Here is a 20,331-nt window from a genome sequence, read left to right on the forward strand (position 1 = left end):
GGTACAGGAGGTTAGGGTTTCAACAAATGAGTTTAGTTGGGGGGGGGGCGATTCAGTCTGTAACACTATCTCATTGTTTGATGATAACCAGGTCCTTGCTCTCTTCAAATCCAGCCAAATCAACTAACCAATCTGATATTCCCATCTTGGGGGGTTTGTTGCCTATACTCACTGCTGATACTAAAGACTATATCAACCAAGAGTCAACTGTAGATTAAAGAAAAAACTCTGGCTATTTTAAGTAGAAAATAAGTGATTTAACAGGGGGGAATTAGGAGCTTACAACATCATGGGAAGTGTTAAGGTAATAGTAATGACCTGCAAAAAAATACTGCATAACTGTATGGTCAATGGAACTTCTATTGCAGCTAGAATCAGGAAGCTGGATAATCAGAAGTCACTATGGCAACTGCTGGGCTCCAAGATCATGCCACGATAGGTCCAGAGATCAGGAGACTACTGCCTTCTCTAGTGTGCCTCTAGAGACATTCTATGGCTGCCAAATCCACACTACCAAAATGGGAAGCTCAGTTCTGAAATCAAGATCCCTGTAAGTGCATCTGATCGATAGAACCTGAATTTACCAGAAAGTAGCTGCATGGGAATATGGGAGATGAAAGAATGTAGTTTTTAGCTTTCTAGTTACTGCAGTAGCCAAAGGTGCCCTAGAATGAGGTTGGAACAGAAGCATAATATGCCATATTTACTACACAAAGCTAGTTATCACCCTGACCGCAAAACATGGCAACGATAACACAGAAAAAGAAAAGTACAGATAAATTTTACTTAAGAACACAGATGTAAAAATGTTAAAGGATCTACCAGTAAAGTGAATCCTCCAGGATAGTAAAAAATAATATACTGTGACCAAATACACACACACACACACACGTGTGTGCATAAACTAAGTATGCACATACATTGCAAAGTCTTAAGAACAGTCTCTTTTAAATTCCTATTTCCCAAGTTCTTAGCATATAGTAGCAGCTCAATGAATAGACCTATTTTGAATTTATGATGATTCTACTATAATCGAAATAATTTCTCCTTATAATTTATTTTTATTAAGTTTTTTATGGAAAAAATCATCTACATAAATCTATGATAATGATATAGTGAAAATTAAAGCATCTGGCATAATCTTATATTCCCTTGGTGAAATATTATGAAAAAATGATAGGAATCAACCGCAGAACAAAGTTGAAATATCACTGGAAAGTGTGCTGAGAACTGAAGATGCCGCAGGTGTATGGAAAATGCTTTTTAATCCCCAAAGATTTTTTTTCTCACCTAGACGCTGACTATTAATTTATCTCTGACTCTAAATCAAATTACATGCTAGACTTCTGAGACTCCCTTAATTAAAAGTGAGTCAGCCTAACTGTAGAAATTATGGTAAGCACAAGAGTTTGGCTAGTGTATTAGATCTCTGGAGCCCTGCTGCTAATCTGAGTAAATTAAATAGCTCTGCCTCTACTTGTTCCCAAAGTCTGGTTGATGAATCCTTTTCTTTGTGAAAAGGACAGCAGGGATCAAAAGTTCTGCCTCTCATTTATAAGTGCCAATAAAGCACATGGTAGAGGAAGAGAAAACGGAATGGATAACATACAAAATGGATAAATTTATTCCCAAATAACTGAAAATGAATTCGGCAAATGATCGTAGCTTTGAACAGAGAAAACAGGAGGCACATACAAAATCTGCTACTGAAGGTATGATAAAAGCCTTTAATGAGGCTGTATCCAAGATCTCTTGTTCCTTGACTTACCTTACAGTGCTGGGCTTGCTTGTGAGGACATCGGGAACTTCATATCTGGGTTTCAGGGGAGTTTCTTCATTGATTTTAAGCCTGAAAATATTTCCCTCTATACCATAAACTTCAGCCACAAGAGGAACCTGGGAACAGACAGACACCAGATTAGTTTCAATAGGTTATTACCCCAGTGATGGTCAGTTCTACAGGCAAATTGCAATAATTAGAAACTACGTTTGGGGCTCCTGGGTGGCTCAGTCGGTTAAGCATCTGCCTCTGGCTCAGGTCATGATCCCGGAGGGCCTTGCTGGGAGGGAGCCTGCTTCTCCCTCTGCCCCTCCCCCTGCTCGTGCTTCTTCCTCCCTCTCTCTCTCTCTCAAATAAATAAAATCCTTAAAAAAAGAAGATATGTTTGAATTATTATTATAGGCCAAGTACACTGGAGAACAATGGGAATCATGAAGGAAAATGCTTCCTAATCTTTGTACTTGTTTGGCTATACCTGCAGTAGAGCAAGAAATACCTTCTTTGTGTTCTATGGCTAGACAAACATATAATTGTCCATACCAGGAACTTTAAGGATGAAAGAGGTCTTTATTAATAATTATACTGAATGACGGGCATAAACTGAAACTGCTCTTGGAAAGGCCATAGCTGGGACCTATGGCCCTGTATCTATGACAAACTGCAACTATCTTAAGAGCTTGGTGTTAAAACTAGGACAACTGAATTCCAGCTGAATGAAAGATGAAGGATAACAAGCCACAGAATGGAAAGGAATAGAGAATAAAAGTGGTCACTGGGGTTCCCTAGGATAGATGATTAAGCCTTGCTGTACTAAAATCAAGGCATTTCCTGTACACCTGGGAATAAGGCCTGGGGAACTTTCGCAAGAGGTTGGGATACTCTCAGCTTTCTTAAGAGGCTGGGGAATTTAGGTAAAATTCTGTGGGACATGGAAGCAACATAGAATTATAGAGAATATAGGATTTGAGAAATAAAACACAAAACAACAACAAACCTCAAGAGAATAGAAGTGGCTACCTTGAGACATCTAGATCAGAGAAACATGTATTTTTTAATATGCAGTCATCTTTATTATAATTCATATATACATTAGAATAAGACATGGATCTTTAATAAAAAAACATCTAGGATCTCATGGGCTTTTGTTTTCCATTCATTTATGTAGTTAGAAAATCCAGTTTACTTGAGAATGGTGGAAGAGACCAAGTAGTATCTTAGTTTCAAATGACAAGTTTTCTCCTCATAGGTATTCTGCAGTCGTTGGGCATTTCAATGAACCCGCCCATTTTTCAGTGCCTTCTGCAATTCCTTACAGATTTCAAAGGGCACCTGGCCTATGGAACATTCTATTATTCTACCGATTCTTAAGGTATGGTTCTGGGGCTCCACCTGAGAATTTGCTTTTCTAACCTATTGTTCCCCTTTGATTTACTCTAACAGGCAGTTTTAAAAAGGGATCAAATGTGCCCACGCTTCCAAACCTCAATGCTTATCTTATAGAAATATCATCTACTTTATGATTCACTTTACCAACTCTCCCTGTCAAATAAAGGACCCAGAAGTATAAAGTATCACCTGCCAATGTTAGATGAGACTCCTCTCCCCAAATCAAAGTATTTAGAATTCTGAGTGACAGCAAGCAACTCCAACACAGAGCTCTAGTCTTTCTCAAAAAAGCTTGATCAGAGATATATTTTGACAGTTTTCAACCGCTGTGCCTATAGCAGTGATTGATAGCAAATCTTTCATTAAATCCTTCATGTGATGCCAAAGTCTGGTTACACTTGGGTACACGTATTGTTACTGTAACATCTGTTCAATGAAAGGCTAAGCTGGGCAGGCAGTGTGACCTAGTGGAGAACAGGTACAGTGTGGTGCAAGTAAGATAGGAAGCAGGGAGACTATCACAGTACTAAAAAAAAAAAAAAATTTTTTTTTTGCTGGAACTTTGTCTCTTGGAAATACAGGAAAGTAGTCAGGGCACTTAAGCGGTGACATGACACTTAAGAGTGACCAGGTAAAAAGTACGGTGGCTGCGACTGCTTTTACGGATAATTCTTAAAGTAGGGTTATAGTAGAGTAGTAGTGAGCAGAGCATAATTATTTTTTCTAGCTTTATTGAGATATAATTGACACATAATGTTGTAAAAATTTAAGGTGTACATCGTGTTGATTTGATACTTATATATCACAAGATGATTACCACTATAGCATTAGCTAATAATTGCATTAGATCACATAATGTGATGAGAACATTTAAGATCGACTCATTTAGCAACTGTTTCAAGTATATAGTAGAGTATTATTAGTCACTATGCTGTACAGGAGAATCCCCAGAACTTATTTTATGTACAGCTGGAAGTTGATACTCTTTGACCAGCATCATCCTTCCTCCACCGTAATCATACTGTAATTATTCCTTTCGTGTTTAACGTTTTTTTGTAAATTACTTCAAGGGTGCCATCAGAATTCTAAGATTTAAAAATGTGCTCAAATATAATTAAAGTTGAAATTCTGTTAGATTATGCGTTATCTCCTAAGTGAGACCTCTATTTCCATTGCTCTCTCAAATTCAACTAACATTTATTTGGCATCTAATATTGTGACGTCCTGTGAAAAAGATGACTAAACTCCTAGAGGGAAATTGCGATTTAGAAACGAAACACAGTAAACACAAAGCATGCTGTAAGTGCTGAGGCAGAAGGACAAGGACAGTGCTGTGGGAGAACAAGAGGGAATATTAATGACTGTGAGGAGAGGGGTTCTGGGCTGTCGCTGGAGGAGCAGGACCTTCAGGGATTAGCAGGACTCTGGGTAGGCAAAAGGAGCAAGAAGATCCTAAGCAGAAGGCACACCGCCTGCCTCTGTAGGAAGAACAAATCCACCTAGTTTCAGCGCTCAGAGATCCTCCCAGTTCTAGTAAAATAGTTCTTTTTAAGAACAATTTTTTTTTTTAAACCAAAGATTTGTCTGTATGTTCTGTTCTTGAGGCTGCAGCTCAGGAAGGAATCCTAATCATAGGAGGAGGCAGTTAATAACCCTGCTTTCACTTTTACCATAATGATGTTTTACAACCAAACACACAAATCAGAGTCAAAGTTCCATTTTGTTTTCATTTTAGCTCAATTAAGCAAGTGATTTTTTCTAATAGGTAATCCTTTTCAAGGTTGATTTTCAGATTCATTCGTATCTCCTACCATTACCAACATGGCTTTCATGTTCCAAGCATATCATCTCCTTAGACATTAGTAGGTTTTGTTTCTATGATCTGGCTCATGCTGTTTTTATTGACTTAAAAATATATATTTTTTAAACAGCAACAGATTTTCAGAAATCCAATAAAGCTACCTGGGTTAAAAACAGTGGGGAGTGGCTTGGAGCCCCTACCTTTGAGCCCCTCCCTGAATTGAGCCCTGGACACCACCATGGAGACCTGGGTTCTGTGGTTGATGGTTTAAAAACCACTTCTCTGGGTTTCTCAATTGCCAGTTATTGCCCTATTCTTCCACCAAAATATTGCTCATGTCAAAAAGCATGGACATGAATGTTACTTTCTTCTAACACATTAAGAATTTCTCTATAGTCCTTTTCTTACCCTGTCTGGACATTTATGAAAAAGTAATATACAAATAAATGACGGAATCTCTTCCTCCTGTTAGTGATGACTGGAAATGACAATAAAAAGATATGTTAATTAAACTGGTAAACTAGGAGTTACACTCAAATTGCAGCAAGATGGATTTATGTAAAACAAGTGAAGAAACATGTAACTGAGCATTTTAAATAATGACACAGTATGGAGTTTGCGCCTTTAAAAATATTTAAAATCTGCGAATGTCCACCTACACAGAGAAAATGAGATAAATCCTCAAAAGAAAGGAATCCATTTTAGAGGTTCCTTTTAATACTACAAATCTCCATTTGGTTTTTCATAAAGCTTTATTCAGAGGCTCACTTCTCATAGTCTGGGAAAGAGTATTAATTCTCTTTTCCTATCTGATTTCTTTCATACTTAATAAAAACAAAACCTAGTAGTCTGTCATCCATAAATCTAGTTTATTGTTGTTGTTATTTTTGGCCACATGGGCAAAAATATCAGGTTGTAAAAACCATGGTGGTAGAAACAGACTTGTCTTTGTATTCAAGTAGTGGACTGATCACAATTATATTAAAACAACATTTGTTATTTACCCAGAACTGGGAATCACAACCAGTAGAGACTGTGACTGAGTTAACAGAACAGCCCTGGAACACATATTAAAATGGCAGTGGGTATTAGGAATGGAAATTATGACCCCGTCAATTTCTCCTTGATGGATGCAGATCTTGCCTTTCCTCTGGCACCAGGGTCTTCACTATACTCTAAGGAACAATTCATCTAAAAGGCCTACAAGAGTGATCAAGATCTCCCAGGATTCAGAAGACTGTCTAAGAGTTCGTTAATTGCCACAGGGCACTATTGCCCCTTCCACTGTTGCAGCTAGTTGGTTTACTGCAAGCACTGATTCTCTACAGAGAATGTTGGCAAGTTCACGCTGGGCATTAGCCTGTTCCCCAAGGACAATTTAGCCTGTCCAGGTGTGCTTCTGACTGTTTGGGTAGTTCCCAAATTAGCTGCCTGTTCATGGCCACTTCTGCAGGCTTAGAGGCAAAGGCAAGGGGTAACTTCATGGAGGTGTTCAGAGATATCCCTGCATCCTTGGAGATGCTGCCAGAAGAGGAGTCTCTGGTGAAAACTTGCAAACAGGCTGCAAAGGAAAGTAAACATGTTGCTAAAAGGTCATCCATGTTGTAAAAAAGCATCAAAATTGGCAATATAAAGTAGGTCAAACACATAACTCTGTTCCAGATAGCCTTGCTAGCAGGGCTTTTTAGCTAGACTCAGAGGATAGAATAAATTGCTCTGCTCTGAAGTCACAAGACTAGATCTTCCCTGTTTCTCAATCCAGGTCAAATTTTCACTGAAGGTAAAGAATTGATAACAGAAAAAAACAGCTCTAAAAAGTAGTTAATATTTTACTGTTAGCTTTCTTTTTAGGTGTTCTTTTGGCAGTGTCTTTATCAAATACCTACCTGATTATTTTTTCATCAGGGATAGGCAACATACTATACTGGGACCCTCTGTGAGAAAACCGATGCATTTTAACCTACAACTGGCTTTCCTTCAAAGCCTAGATGCCCTGAACTGGAGACAACACACAGGGCCACACTTCACCTTGTTCTGTAACATGACCATGTCCCCCATGTTTGCTGCAAACTCAATTGTGTCTCCCCTATTTCCAAATTCATATTTTGAAGCACTACCCCTCAATATGATGGTATTTGGAGATGGGGCCTTTGGGAAATGAAAAGGTTTAGATAAGGTCATGAAGGTGGGGTTATGATGGGATTAGTGCCCTTAGAAGAAGAAACCAGAGAATTAGCTCTCTCTCCACTACCTGAAAATATACTAAGAAGGTGGCAGTCTATAAAGCCAGGAAAAGGGTCCCCAAAGACACCCTGATTTTGGATTTTCCAGACTCTAGAACTATGGCAAATCAGTATCTGTTGAAGATATCCAGTCTATGGTATTTTGTTATGGCAGCCTGAGCTAAGACAATGTTGAAGCTTGGTTCTGTTTCCTGGTTGCTTATATTGGGGGAAGGGGATTGAGAAGAAGATGTCAAAAATTAACAACAGATCTTGACAACAAAGTTACTGCTTTAAGAGTTGTGATGGTGTGGGGGCAGGCAGACGCTAAGAATGCTGGGTTTGTCAGAATCTGATGGATCAGTGGAATCTGAGAACTGCTGCTTGTGGGCTGAATATGATCCTCTTAGACTTTGGACTCTATCCCTCTGAACCTGAAGTAAAAAGCTATCATTCTGAATAAGTAGATATGTGCAGCTTGTTTTAAATCTCCAGACCACACCTATACCATGCCCTAATGTGAAATCTCCCATGAAACAACATTTCGTCCCAGAAACCACCTCAAATGGAGGCTGCTTGTCTATACAGTGAGCTGGATATAAGGTTCAGACAACTTTAGAAATTACTGTCCGGGTCCTCGTTATCCCTATCAGACTGACAGAGGACATGAAATCCTGAGTCCCTCTTAGTCATCTCAACTTCAAGTGACAAGGAAAACATTAAATTGGAATTCAGTCCAGAATTTCAGGGTGACCCCCTAAACATAAACATTTGCCTGAGATTGGAACATCCAGATTCTCAATGCAGCCCCAATATTTCTAATACCTGAACATGAAGTCTGTTCCCAGGGGTCCTCAAAGTTCTCAGTCCTGGGAGGCACGTTGCTGACATCCTGGATAACCTGCGCTTGCTTGTTGGGCTTCTCGGCTCTCTTCTGAGCCATGTGCTGTCTTGTGCTGAGATTCTGTGGGTCCTCCTGGACTGTGGCTTCCTTTCCTTGGAAGGCATCTAGATCTAGTGGGCTCTGGTTCTGGTACCTGACCTGAACAGCACTGTCTCTCATGTTTTCAGGCTCCAAAGAGGGAAGTGTGTAGACAGTTGACCTACAGTTTTGTAAAAGGTTGTGTGTGGGGACCCACCACTAACTGCACTGGACATCAAGACGCATGGACATTCGCATTCTGGCCCACAGAGTATTTCTGCCTCATTTACTTTGCTTTACCAAAAGTCTTCATGACAGTGGATGTTCAGATGGTCAATATACTGCGGCTCCCCAAGGATGGAAAGTAATTCTTGCCCTGACTATGGGATAGCTACAACGCTCTGGGTTTAGACACACTGGAGACAGGAAGGAAAATGACCAAATGACAAAAACAAAACAAAACAAAACAAACAAAAAAAAACCCAAAACAAAAAAACAAAGAAAAAAGGAAGGTACTTGACATCTGGTGGCAGGCTTAATGACTATCACTCCTGGAAGGTTCCTAGTGGACTCCTTGCATTTCCTGGAGCCAACTGCTTCTGCTGACTCTGAATACAGCGGTCTGGCTGGGTGTCAGGTTATTAGACCACATGCAAAGGGCAGGTGGCTCCCCAGGAAGGAAATCGTGCTCCTTCATGCTTTCCCATGAATAGCTATCCAACTATGCTAAAAACAATCATTACTATAGACTTGGATCAGTTGTAGAGGACCTATGACTTTGGCGGGGAGGGGGGGCTACCATGAACTGAGAATTCAAAGGCATTAAAAATGCCAAGCAAGGGGGCAAATTCCTCCAGAAAAAAATAGGTGACATAAAAGCAGCACTAGGTTTCAGAGAAAGGTTAACCATCCCATCAGCGTAGTTAAGAGACATGAGCTAAACATACTGCTACTACAATACACCCTTAAGTAACCGGAAGTTGGGGACAGGGATAGAGAACACAGAACTGTTGCTATGATTTTAGTCCTTCTTTTGAATTTGGGCAAGAAAAGCATGTTAGAAAATTCCACATCTATGAAATAGCTACATTTTCTAACATTCGTAAGGAAGGTAGTCTTCCTCAGTGTGCAACTGATCCTTCTTTCTGGGAATAAAGTTGGAACCCCTTGTTAAATTAAAGGTCTTATACATGTTACAGAGAACCCTCTGGTGTGGAGTTTTTATTCTGTCTTCCCTCAAGAAGCTCCTCAGTGCAGCACCACAGGGTGGGAGCTATGCCACAGGAAGGTGTCTCACAGCTTTGCAGAGAAAGGTGGGATTTCTTCTCAGTCACCTGTTAGGGAACCTAGACTGCATGGCTTTAAGTATGTCTTTTAGTTACATGAACTACCAGTTAAGCCAGATTTTGGTTTGAGAAGCCTTAGAAGCATCCGAAGCTTCTAAGAAGACAGGGAGGATCTGGAAGTGAGGATCAGGCTGGAAGCATGGGTACTTGTGTACAGTCCCAGTTCCTGGCTCAGCCCATATAGCACTTCCTCGTGACTGGCCCACCTGAAGTAGCAAGGTGACTTGACAAGTGAGAAAAAGTACTTAATATAGTGCTCTAATCCTTTCAGTATGTAATCACTAGGGTGATTGGTAGTGAAGCAACTCAAGAGATGGAACATTTGTGACTTAGGTTTTCAACTATTTGGTCCCTTGCTCCCCTGGCCCACCCACATTTTGAGGTCTGCACACTCCCTGAATCTGTACCTTGCTCAGGCTGCATGCTCAACGGCACACTGTGTAACAGTAACAGAACATGGGTACTTGATGGAGTTGACAGCTGCAGGTGAAAACTCTGATTACCAGCTGCACGACTTTGAGCAGGTGACTTTCTAGTCACTTTTCTGTATCATGAGGACTAATTAAAAGGAAATAACATTTGTAAAACATCTAGGAAAGCATGTGATACACAGGCAATCTGTAAGTTAATATTCATATTACTTTTAAAGTAGTATTAGTGTAGATATGAAAAAGATGACACTGCTTCTCTAACAAAGTTTATTTTTGAAGCATACATAGTTTTGATTAGGCTTTGTGGAAATTTACTTCATTCAAACCCAACTTAATATAGAAACAAATAATTCTCTGTAGAAAATACTTCTCTCTCACCTTGGTTGTTTCATTGATGATTTGGAACTTGGTGCTGTCTTTGCCTGTTGTGGCTGAGTCTAGTGATGCCTGATACATGGATCTCCTGGACAGCTGCTGTTTCTGACGCCTGCATATATAAAGAATACAAATACCTGAGAATTATTTGTGACTGTCAGTATCCAACAGATGATATTACCATGTGGAAGTCATTAAAATTTACTAAGATGGTAAATGAACTGGGTCCAGACAGTATTAGCACTCTAATAAAGTACTATCAGGAGTACTTTTTATTAGAGTGCTAATAAAATTAGTACTAATAAGAATAATATGAATGAAATTGTTCAACATAGCACTGCCCAAGGATGGTTCCCTTTATTGAGAAGGTGGGGCAGTTTTCATAGATGACATTTATTAGCTTGTTAATTTCCTTCCTCTTTCCATGAAATGTATACTTTAATAGAAACTCAATAAATTCTAATAGAAATCCAATATAATCCAGTGACTTAACAAAATGACCAACAGTTCCCTATAGAATTCCCTCTAAGGTACCTATTCAGAATTTAAGTGATCTGATTTTCTTCCTTTACGGCAGTGTGAATAAATTAGAAAGTTGTAACATAGGATACAATTTTTGGTGGTTTGAGGTTTAGGATCACACACAAAGACACTCAACAAAAAGATTTTAAAGAAATATTTTTTGAAGCTCTGAGGAAACAGGTAATCTTATATAGTAGTGATGGGAGTACAAAACAGTACAATCCCTATGGAGGGGTCTCTGGTAATAGGTATAATTTTAAATGTATTTATTCTTTGATGCAGTTAATACCATTCCTGGAAATTAATCCTATAAATACACCTGCAGGTGTAGGAAATGACATATATATATGGTTTTTCATTATGGCATGATTTTATAGCTAAGAATAAAAACTCAAGGATCTAGCAATAGGAAGGAGACTGAATAAATCATAATACATCTACCCAATTGAATACTACACAGCTATAAAAAGAGAGGACAATCTCTATATACTCATGTGGAACTCTTCAGAATAAACTATAAAGCAGAAAATAAAGAAGAACATAACAGTGTATATAGGAAGCTACTTGGTATAAGAAAGGCAGTGATATAACGATATATGTACTTATAAAAACAAATACTGGGAGATAAATAAGAAATTAATCTAGTTTCTTAGAGGGACGAGATGTGGAATGGGGTGACGGGACAGGCATGGGAGTAACACTTTTCAAAGTTTATCTTTTTGTATTATTTGACTTCTGAAACCTGTAAAAGTGTTATCTATTCAAAGATATAAACTTTTAAAATATGCGTTTATTGAGAGATTTAAATAAGACAGTAGGAAGTGTATAAAGGTGAATGTCTCCTGATGAATTTCTTAATGATTACATTTCCTAATTGACTCTTTCCTTAAAAAGCCTATAAACATCGCAATATTGAAATGTCTTGATCTAGGTAATACATTTCCTCTCCTTACCTGTAGAAAGCAATCTTGCTGCAATCTTTGAAAATGTTTTTGTCCACAGCTTCATCTTCAACACTAAATAAAAAGACATTTTAAGAAACGTATTTTCTACAAGGTTTGTGAGACCAATTTTTGTTCCTTCTCTAGCTATAGCATGAACACAGGTAATAAACTTCTGCAATGCAAAATTGTGTTATGGTCATAACATAACACGACAGCATGTGTACTACAGAATAACATCCTTTTGTAAATCACACAAGGTAAACAACAAAACATCAAGTTCTGGGATTACTCTGAAGCGCTGGAAAAAGAGTATTGTAAAGAAGGGTTCTTTTAAAATAATGACTGAAGGCTGTGACTTCAGATTCACAGAAATATCTGAAGCCAAAACACACAAAAAACCCAAATGAAATAAAAACAATCCACCCACTTATTTATTCAATAAAATACTTTCAGAATATTCTTACTGACTGCTGGGCTCTGAGGAAGATATGAAGGACTGTGTCTGAGCTTCCTACAAGAGCCTAATCAACAAGCACAAATCAATCTGACAAATGCTTTAACAGAAGTATGTGCAAGGGGCTAGAATAATAGAAACAGATGTAGAAGGAAAATCTTTTGCTTTTTAAGATGCTGCTGACAATTAGGAGCCAACGCTTTTTAAAATCGTGTTCCCAGAACAGCTGTTTCTGGAATAGAATGTGAATAAGATGCATGTATATTGCGATTAGAGAATATGTATTTAAATTAGCCTCTAGTGGCACCTGGCTGGATTAGTCAGACGGTGGAGCATCTTGATCTGAGGTTCTGAGTTCGTGTGCCCCGTGTTGGGTATAGAGATTAAAGTAAAATCTTAAAAAAATAAATTAGCCTCCATAGGATTAAAACAACTGTAGGCTGTAAGGAGGGGGAAACACACTGGCTTTCAAGCAGACATGCTGCTGAATAAAGCTGTAGTCAGCATATCTATGATTAAGTAGAAAACTATGATTGAACACAAATTTCAAGATATTAGGAAAACAAGCCCACACAAATACACTTGGCTGTACTAAAAAACTGTTTTCTTGGAAACCATCAAATCCTTCACCGATGCAGTCTTTGTCACTGTTTCTTTTAATCAAGAGTGCAAAGATGAGAGAAGTTTGCAGTCTTTGCTTCCCATCTTTGAAGAATGAGCTCTGTAACAATACAGGATGGGGTACAGCTGAACATAGAAAGCAACAGGCTTGAAATTCATGTGTTATAGTTCTTATCACAAGTCTTCCGCTGTTTTGTAAACCATCCTGAAAGTATTTTATAAGGGGCTATTAATATCAACTAATTCTCTGGGGAACTGAAAAAAAATGGTAAAATTAAGTACACTAATATGAAACATGCAAGCAAGACGCCATTCAAAAATCAGTAAAACCTTCAAAACCAGAATGTTGCTTTCAGGTACTAACCATCCCCAGCTGTCTGGATTCAGCTCCTGCAGGACCACTGGGCCTTTACCTGATTTCCTCTTTCCCAGTAGCTTCCATGGCTTCCCAGGCAATCCCACCGGCTTTCAGGTCTCAGGCCAAGGCCAAGGGCGGTCCTTCTAAAACGCTGGCCGTCTTTCTAAATTACAACCAGGACTTCACCGCTGTCAGGTCCTGGGAAATGGAGTCCTCTCCAGGTCCTTAAGGAGTAGCAAATCTGCACTTACTCCTGGGTTTTCCAGACCCAAACTAGCGTTTCTACACGGATTAAGTTGGCCAAATTTTCTCGGTTACAGGAACCCGACGAACTACTTTCATTGGGAACCAACACCTTCTTCGCAGTGGAGGGGGCGTGTACTCAAAGAGCTCTAGAGGATAAAAGTCAAGAGCGTGAGAACCAGGAAGTACCGAGACCGCCAAACTTGTGGTTTATCTCCGTGACTGTCACGCCAGATATTGAAAACTGACCCACTTTTTCAGTTTTTTGTTTTAAATAAAAGTGCCGGCCGGCTCTATGCTGAAGGTTGATGTTCCCCGGCCAAATTCTGCAGCACCGTATTTTTCAGGACTAGAACGGTCTTTATAAAGGGCATATCTACTGTACTAAATGCTTATACTCTACCACTGCCAAATCCCAGTCTTTGCTTAAATACCGCCAGAAAACCAAGAACTCACTACTACATGCCAAACAGGCGGACTTACGGTTTTCCCAGACTTCTGGCCCCAGCGTCTGACTTCGATCTAGAAGGGATGAGAGGCTAGGGCGAACGAGAGGAGACAGCCAAACGCTACACTGGGTGCTTGCTTGGTCCCCAGACCCTTTAATGGCCGGGAGAGAGAAGAGCGGACCGAAGCGGAGGCGGCTTTTGGTGAACAACGTACTGATATAAGGTGACTGGGTTACCACGGACAACGCCTGCGCTGTACGGTCTAAAACGCACTCGAGGTCGTGACGGAGGGCTTAGGGAGGGGCTGCTAGGTGGCAAAACAAACAAGCCCCGCGAGGTTTCGAGGACCCGGATGATCCCGCCCCCAGAGCAGAGCCGGAAGAGGGCGGGGCGAACCGGAAGAAGGTGAAATGCTTTCGGTAGGCGCTCCGCGGCTGTGAAGATGGCGGCGGCTGCGTGGCTTCAGGTGCTGCCTGTCATTCTTCTTCTTCTGGGGGCTCAGCCGTCCCCATTGTCGCTCCTCGGTGTAGGACCGGCACCTGTCGCCGCTGCTGACCGGTCCAAGTGGCACATTCCGATGCCTTCGGTGAGTGTTCACTTCAGAAGCAACTGAGCCTGGAGGAGCAAGGGGTGGGGCTACGGCGGCCCTAGGGGTCCATGAAGGTTCCGCAAAAGTCCGCTTCCAAAGGGGTGGAATTGCTTGGAGCGCCTGTGTCGCTGGTTAGCAGGGACCCACCCCCCTGGAGCGGAAAGCCGTGCACTTCTGTGGGTAGGTTAGCGGGAGTGCCAGGGCCACTTGAGGAGCGGAGAAGAATGGTGGAGTGGTTTCTTAACACCTAAGTCAGAGAGAACTTTGCCTTACTTGAGACGGGAAAGTTGTTGAATAGGTAGAGAGCGGCTTCCCTTTCAGACGAAGTTTCACAGACTCCGGTGACCCCGAGTTGGATGAGAGCTGTAAATAGGTGTCTTTCTTTTTTTCCTCCGCACTTTTTTGTTACTGGATGATTCTACTTACGAAGTTGTTTGATTTCATTTGAACTTCGTAATGGTTATTCTAAGCTTTGCTGTGTGATTAGGAAGCCTAGGCACTTAAAAAATGTATTCTGAGAGTGGCTGAAATGAAAGAAATTCTAAAATTTGATATGATAAAGGTAGTCTTTCTTTTGGACGATTTACTAGGTTAGGTTGATCCTTTCTGTTCCCCGGCCCCCGTTTAAACCTGATTTGAGTAAGAGCTATAGTCCTGTGAGCCAACAAATCGGATGCACGCAGGAAATGCCCAAAAGCATTTTGTCCTATTGAAACCACGGTGGCCTTTTTGTTTCATTCTGCTCTGCTCACTGGTTTTAATGTTTAAATCTTATTTGAGCTTTTATATGGCAAGTATTATAGCTTTGTTAATTTGGTGAAGGTCTTCAGGTTCTGACTTTTAGGTTTTGTTGCTAAGATGGTTACTAGTTAAATTTGGCTATTTGCTCATACAGTAGTTTATTTGAAGAAATGATTGGGTTATTCTGAGCAGTGATTAGAGGGTAAAGGGAATAAACTGATTAAGGAGTACCTCCCATGAAGATTTAAGTTGGGGTTTCTAGCAACTTCTCTTCTAGAGTCCTTGCTTCATGGCCTGTGGGGGAAAAATTGTGTCTCTGCACCAAGCTACAAAATTCTGCAGTTTGGATATGGTTGAATTTTACTAAAAGGAAGGATATTAATGTATTTTTGTTGTTGTTGTTAAGAAAACTAACAAACATTTTATAAATTTAGGTTTTTATAACACTTATATTCTGCCTTAGGAATTAAAGTGATCTGATGCTAATTATCTTTCTCTCCTTTATCTTTGCAGGGGAAAAATTATTTTAGTTTTGGAAAGATCCTGTTCAAAAATACCACTATCTTCCTGAAATGTGAGTTTTTGCATTTCATGAAGTTTTTATTTGAGGGTTTTTTTTTTAAAGATTTTATTTTATTTAATTTATTTGACAGAGAGAGACAGCGAGAGAGGGAACACAAGCAAGGGGAGTGTGAGAGGGAGAAGCAGGCTTCCCGCGGAGCAGGGATACGGGGCTCGGGGCTCGGGCTCGATTCCAGGACCTTGGGATCATGACCTGAGCCGAAGGCAGATGCTTAATGGCTGAGCCACCCAGGCGCCCCTTTATTTGAGTTTTTAAGTAATCTTTAAACTTTTAAATTACCTAGTTTCTATCTCTGACCTACTCTAATCATAAGCTTTGAAATTTAATACTCTGGCACTATTGAGGCATAAACATCGAAGTGTAATTAAGATGTTTGAGTAATCTTTGGAATAGTTGAGTGAAATTTATTTTCTTATCTTGTTTTTCTGGTGTTACTGTATACAGTTAGACAAATTATGTTGTTTGATTATCTGTGTGGTGTTTTAATCTGTCCTGTGTCAGAGAGGTACCACTGACTTTGCTTTTGTGTGCTTGTTAGATGTTTACTGAACACATGACTTAGGTTTGTCAGACCTTTGGCTCTCAATGAATATGTTCAGTAAACCTTTGTTTACAGAAGGAGTATTTTACTGTTTGGGTCTTTGGAAGAGGAAGCTCAAAGATATTACCAGGGGATAGGGATTATATAGAAAAAACCAGTCTGTCCAGTGAGAAAACCACTGTATCTGAATCCAGAACATCCTATTGCATGTTAAAGAAAGGCTTCCTTTTATTTTTGAAATTGTGTTTATTTTAGGGACTAAATGGTCCTGGATAACTCTGTTTCAGGATCAGGAATAACAGTTCAGATCATCCATGTGTGCTTCTATGCACATCTTTCTCCATGAAAGTGCCAAGTTATAAGTTGTAGTTGGATGATTTTGTTTTAGTCATTTAGTAAGTAGTTAAAACCTACTATGTGCCAGGCATTGTTTTAGACAGTAGGGAAGTGATAGAAAAGGTCCTCTCTCACTGAGCTTACAGTCTAACAGGAGTGAAGGGGACTGGTACAATTTCTATGCAGAATAGACAACACAATTCTTGACTAATGACTTAAATTTGGTTTAAATCAGATTACCAAGACAAACTGGTCTGAAAACAATCTCTTGACTAATGACTTAAATTTGGTTTAAATCAGATTACCAAGACAAACTGGTCTGTCTTGTGAGGTTGGTCTGGCTAGATAAGAGTGACTTTTAGGGATAGCAGTATTTAGTTTTTTGGAATAGCCTGACGGCCTGCGTGCTATTCTACCTTTTTATCATGTGTAGTCTTTTCTCACCTGTATTTTGATCAAATGGTGCTTTGCCAACTTAAACAAGCTGCATATTTTGCAATGTTTACATTTCTTTCTTTCTTTCTTTCTTTTTTTTTTTTTTTTTTGGAGAATTTGAGGCTCCTAAAAAGTTACATTGTCTTTCATTTTGTTACTTTTCTGCTTTCTCACATTTACCTTGCCTCTGATTTTATACTTTAAGGGCTGTGGTATATAGCTTTCCATGAAATTGTTGGGACCATTTTCATCTCTTAAAGTCACCCATTGAGAGTTCTGAATGGTGTCTTTTAACATAAATAGTAGGTTTTTTTGCAGCCAAGTCTTTCTGCAGATCTTCCGTTTGGGGGATTTCTTATTGGCGTCTATTTAGTTAATCCCATCTTTGTATGGTTCTTCTTAATAGTTTACAGTGAGATTGCAAATATCCTTCTTATCATTTCCATAAATTCTATTTAGCACATCAGAGTTTTTGTATTTTAATTGAAGCTTGTAAAAGTGTGTCACTTGAAAATTAATTTGAGAAAACAATTTAAAACAAAGAAAAGGGAAAGGTTATAATTTTGGGTGTGCACCTTTTGTTAAAGAACCAAAAATAGATTCCTAGATGCAGTCGTGTTTATCTTTGTTACATTTGCATAAAGCAGGTATTTTCTAGTATATTTTCCATAACACAGCTGGAGTCAAAGATAAACTGACATCCAGGGGGGACAGCTGACAGTGATACAGTCAGATTTATGCTCTCAAATTTTCGGACTAATGCCTTGGTCCAATAGAATGTTGTGTTCCAAACTATGTTTAATGAGTTATGAGGCCACTCTGACTTCATGAGGTTCCTTGAGGCCTCTCTTATGGTGGGTTTTGGAAAGAGTCTTTCATTTTTGCTTTTGCTCTTCCTACCTTCCCCAGCCAGGCTTACTTTTTTTCCTTAGTTATGTCTGTCTAGTTTTGATATCTTTCAAGGTCTAAGCCATTAATTTTTCCCTCAGTGGAATTATTTTGAATACTGCCTTGTGATATCCCTAATGTTATTCCTTGTTTCACCAACTAGAATGTAGCCTCGTTAAGAATCCTGTGCTCTTCGACCTGACACGGTGTCATGTAGTTTTGTATACTTAATGTGCTCCGCTCCGTAAATATTTGAATGATAGTAGAAGACTGATTTTAACTTTAGCCTAGGTCTGCTTTATCACTTCCAGGTTGTTCCAACAGAGAACCAGAAATTGAGGCTTTAAGGCATAAATGTAGATATACTTAAGCAGGTCAAAAACTTTTTTTGTGAACAACAGTACTCACTTTTATCTGAAGAATGTCCAGTTCTTTTTACATATAATTACTTCAGTACCTTGTATTCAGAGAAGAGATGGTCTTTGAGTATCTGAATTTAGCAGGAAAAATAGAATGTGGGGTAGCAGTTTAGGAAAAATGCTTTGTTTGGAAATCATCTTTATTCACAAAGTTTTCTTCTTTTATAGTTGATGGAGAACCTTGTGATGTATCTTTGAATATAACCTGGTATCTGAAAAGTGCTGATTGTTACAATGAAATCTACAATTTCAAGGTAAGGAATATAAAATTAACAGACTTTTCTTGGACTTCAGTTATCATCAGGTCCTACCTGATAGAGGAAGGAGTGTCATGTAGCTAGGAGGAGAAGAGCTGAAATTAGAATCTTCTGTGCTTCCCAATTTGCAGACCTATTGTGCTAGTAGTTCTCAAATTTTTTGGTCTCATCCCTTAAAAATTACTGCAGACTCTTGCTCCTGTAGGAGTGCTGACAGTACTGATTCCCATCTTTGGCCCTCCATTTTGTTCAGTTTGTTCAGTTGCCTCTGTTGTGGGGCTATGTGTTCCAGGCCCCTTGGAGATGAATATACATAACCTTAGAAATACCCAAAATCTGTAAAGAACTTACCAAACTCAACACCCAAAGAACAAACAATCCAGTCAAGAAACGTTCAGAAGACATACAGACATTTCTGCAAAGAAGACATACAAATGGCCAACAGACACATGAAAAAATGCTCAACATCACTCAGCATCAGGGAAATACAAATCAAAACCACAATGAGATACCACCTCATACCAGTCAGAATGGCTACAATTAACAAGTCAGGAAATGACAGATGTTGGTGAGGATGCGGAGTAAGGGGAACCCTCCTACACTGTTGGTGGGAGTGTAAGCTGGTGCAGCCACTCTGGAAAACAGTATGGAGTTTCCTCAAAAGGTTGAAAATAGAGCTACACTGCAACCCAGCGATTATACTACTAGGTATTTACCCCAAAGATACAGACGTAGTGATCCAAAGGGACACCTGCACCCAAATGTTTATAGCAGCAGTGTCCACAATAGCCAAACGATGGAAAAAGCCCAGATGTCCATCGACAGATGAATGGATAAAGAAGATGTGGTATATATATACAATGGAATACTACTCAGCCGTTAAAAAAGAGAAATCTTGCCATTTGCGACGATATGGATAGAACTAGAGGGTATTATGCTTAGTGAAATAAGTCAGTCAGAGAAAGACAGTTATCGTATGATCTCACCCATATGTGGAATTTAAGAAGCAAAACAGAGTATCATAGGGGAAGGGAGGGAAAAATAAAGATGAAATGAGAGAGGGAGTCAAACTGTAAGAGACTTTTTTGTTTAAAGATTTTATTTATTTTTATTATTTGAGAGAGCGAGAGAGAGCATGAGCAGGGTGAAGGGCAGAGGGAGAAGCAGACTCTCTGCTGAGCAAGGACCCTGATGCGGGTCTTGATCCCGGGACTCCAAGATCATGACCTGAGCTGAAGGCAGACGCATGACCAACTGAGCCGCCCAGGCGCCCAACCATAAGAGATTCTTACCTCTAGGAAATAAACTGAGGGTTGCTGGAAGGAAGAGGGGTGGGAGATGGGGTTACTGGGTGATGGGCATTAAGGAGGGCATGTGATGTATGAGCACCGGTGTTATATAAGCCTGATGAATCACTGAACTCTTTCTCTGAAACTAATAATACACTATATATTAATTAATTGAATTTAATTAAAAATAAATAAATGAGCAAAAATTAAAAAAAAAAAAAGGAATGCCTACCAAGGCCAGGATTGGGGGAGGCTTGTTTTGGCATTCCATGAATCTGTTAGAGATAACATAGTCTTTACCCTTCCTGATGCACAGGTGGTGCCACAAGGTCTACTTAATGATTAGCTGTTAATTAGGTGCATGCAAGCCCTTTGCAGGTGCATGGGAATCCTTTGATC

At 39.6% G+C, this 20,331-nt stretch overlaps 2 protein-coding genes across 23 annotated transcripts in view; one reads left to right on the plus strand and one right to left on the minus strand.

The window, feature by feature from the left end:
• GANC (glucosidase alpha, neutral C) overlaps positions 1 to 14,125 on the minus strand; it is a 70,836-nt gene extending 56,711 nt beyond the window's left edge. For 6 of the 17 annotated variants that reach the window (XR_004625702.1, XR_004625701.1, XR_004625704.1 and 3 more), the window contains exons 1-5: positions 13,889 to 14,124; positions 13,218 to 13,554; positions 11,739 to 11,801; positions 10,267 to 10,375; positions 1,769 to 1,896 (exon numbers count right to left, since the gene is read on the minus strand). Coding sequence is in view for 9 of the 17 variants with exons in the window: in XM_034661096.1 (XP_034516987.1) it covers positions 1,769 to 1,896; positions 10,267 to 10,375; positions 11,739 to 11,801; positions 13,218 to 13,246 (329 nt within the window). In the remaining 8 variants the exon portion in view is untranslated. Of the gene's footprint in view, positions 1 to 1,768; positions 1,897 to 5,375; positions 6,529 to 8,014; positions 8,136 to 9,864; positions 10,016 to 10,266; positions 10,376 to 11,738; positions 11,802 to 13,168; positions 13,555 to 13,888 lie in introns of those variants that run through there. The other 11 variants (XR_002143145.2, XM_019801890.2, XR_002143144.2 and 8 more) reach the window with 9 other exon arrangements.
• Positions 14,126 to 14,156: 31 nt separating this feature from the next.
• TMEM87A (transmembrane protein 87A) overlaps positions 14,157 to 20,331 on the plus strand; it is a 42,783-nt gene continuing 36,608 nt past the window's right edge. For 5 of the 6 annotated variants that reach the window (XR_004625705.1, XR_004625706.1, XM_011227691.3 and 2 more), the window contains exons 1-3: positions 14,157 to 14,440; positions 15,698 to 15,758; positions 18,555 to 18,640. Coding sequence is in view for 4 of the 6 variants with exons in the window: in XM_011227691.3 (XP_011225993.1) it covers positions 14,297 to 14,440; positions 15,698 to 15,758; positions 18,555 to 18,640 (291 nt within the window). In the remaining 2 variants the exon portion in view is untranslated. The remainder of the gene's footprint in view (positions 14,441 to 15,697; positions 15,759 to 18,554; positions 18,641 to 20,331) is intronic. The other variant, XM_034661107.1, reaches the window with a different exon arrangement.

This window comes from Ailuropoda melanoleuca, chromosome 5 (genome assembly GCF_002007445.2).
Source record: "Ailuropoda melanoleuca isolate Jingjing chromosome 5, ASM200744v2, whole genome shotgun sequence".
NCBI lineage: Eukaryota > Metazoa > Chordata > Mammalia > Carnivora > Ursidae > Ailuropoda > Ailuropoda melanoleuca.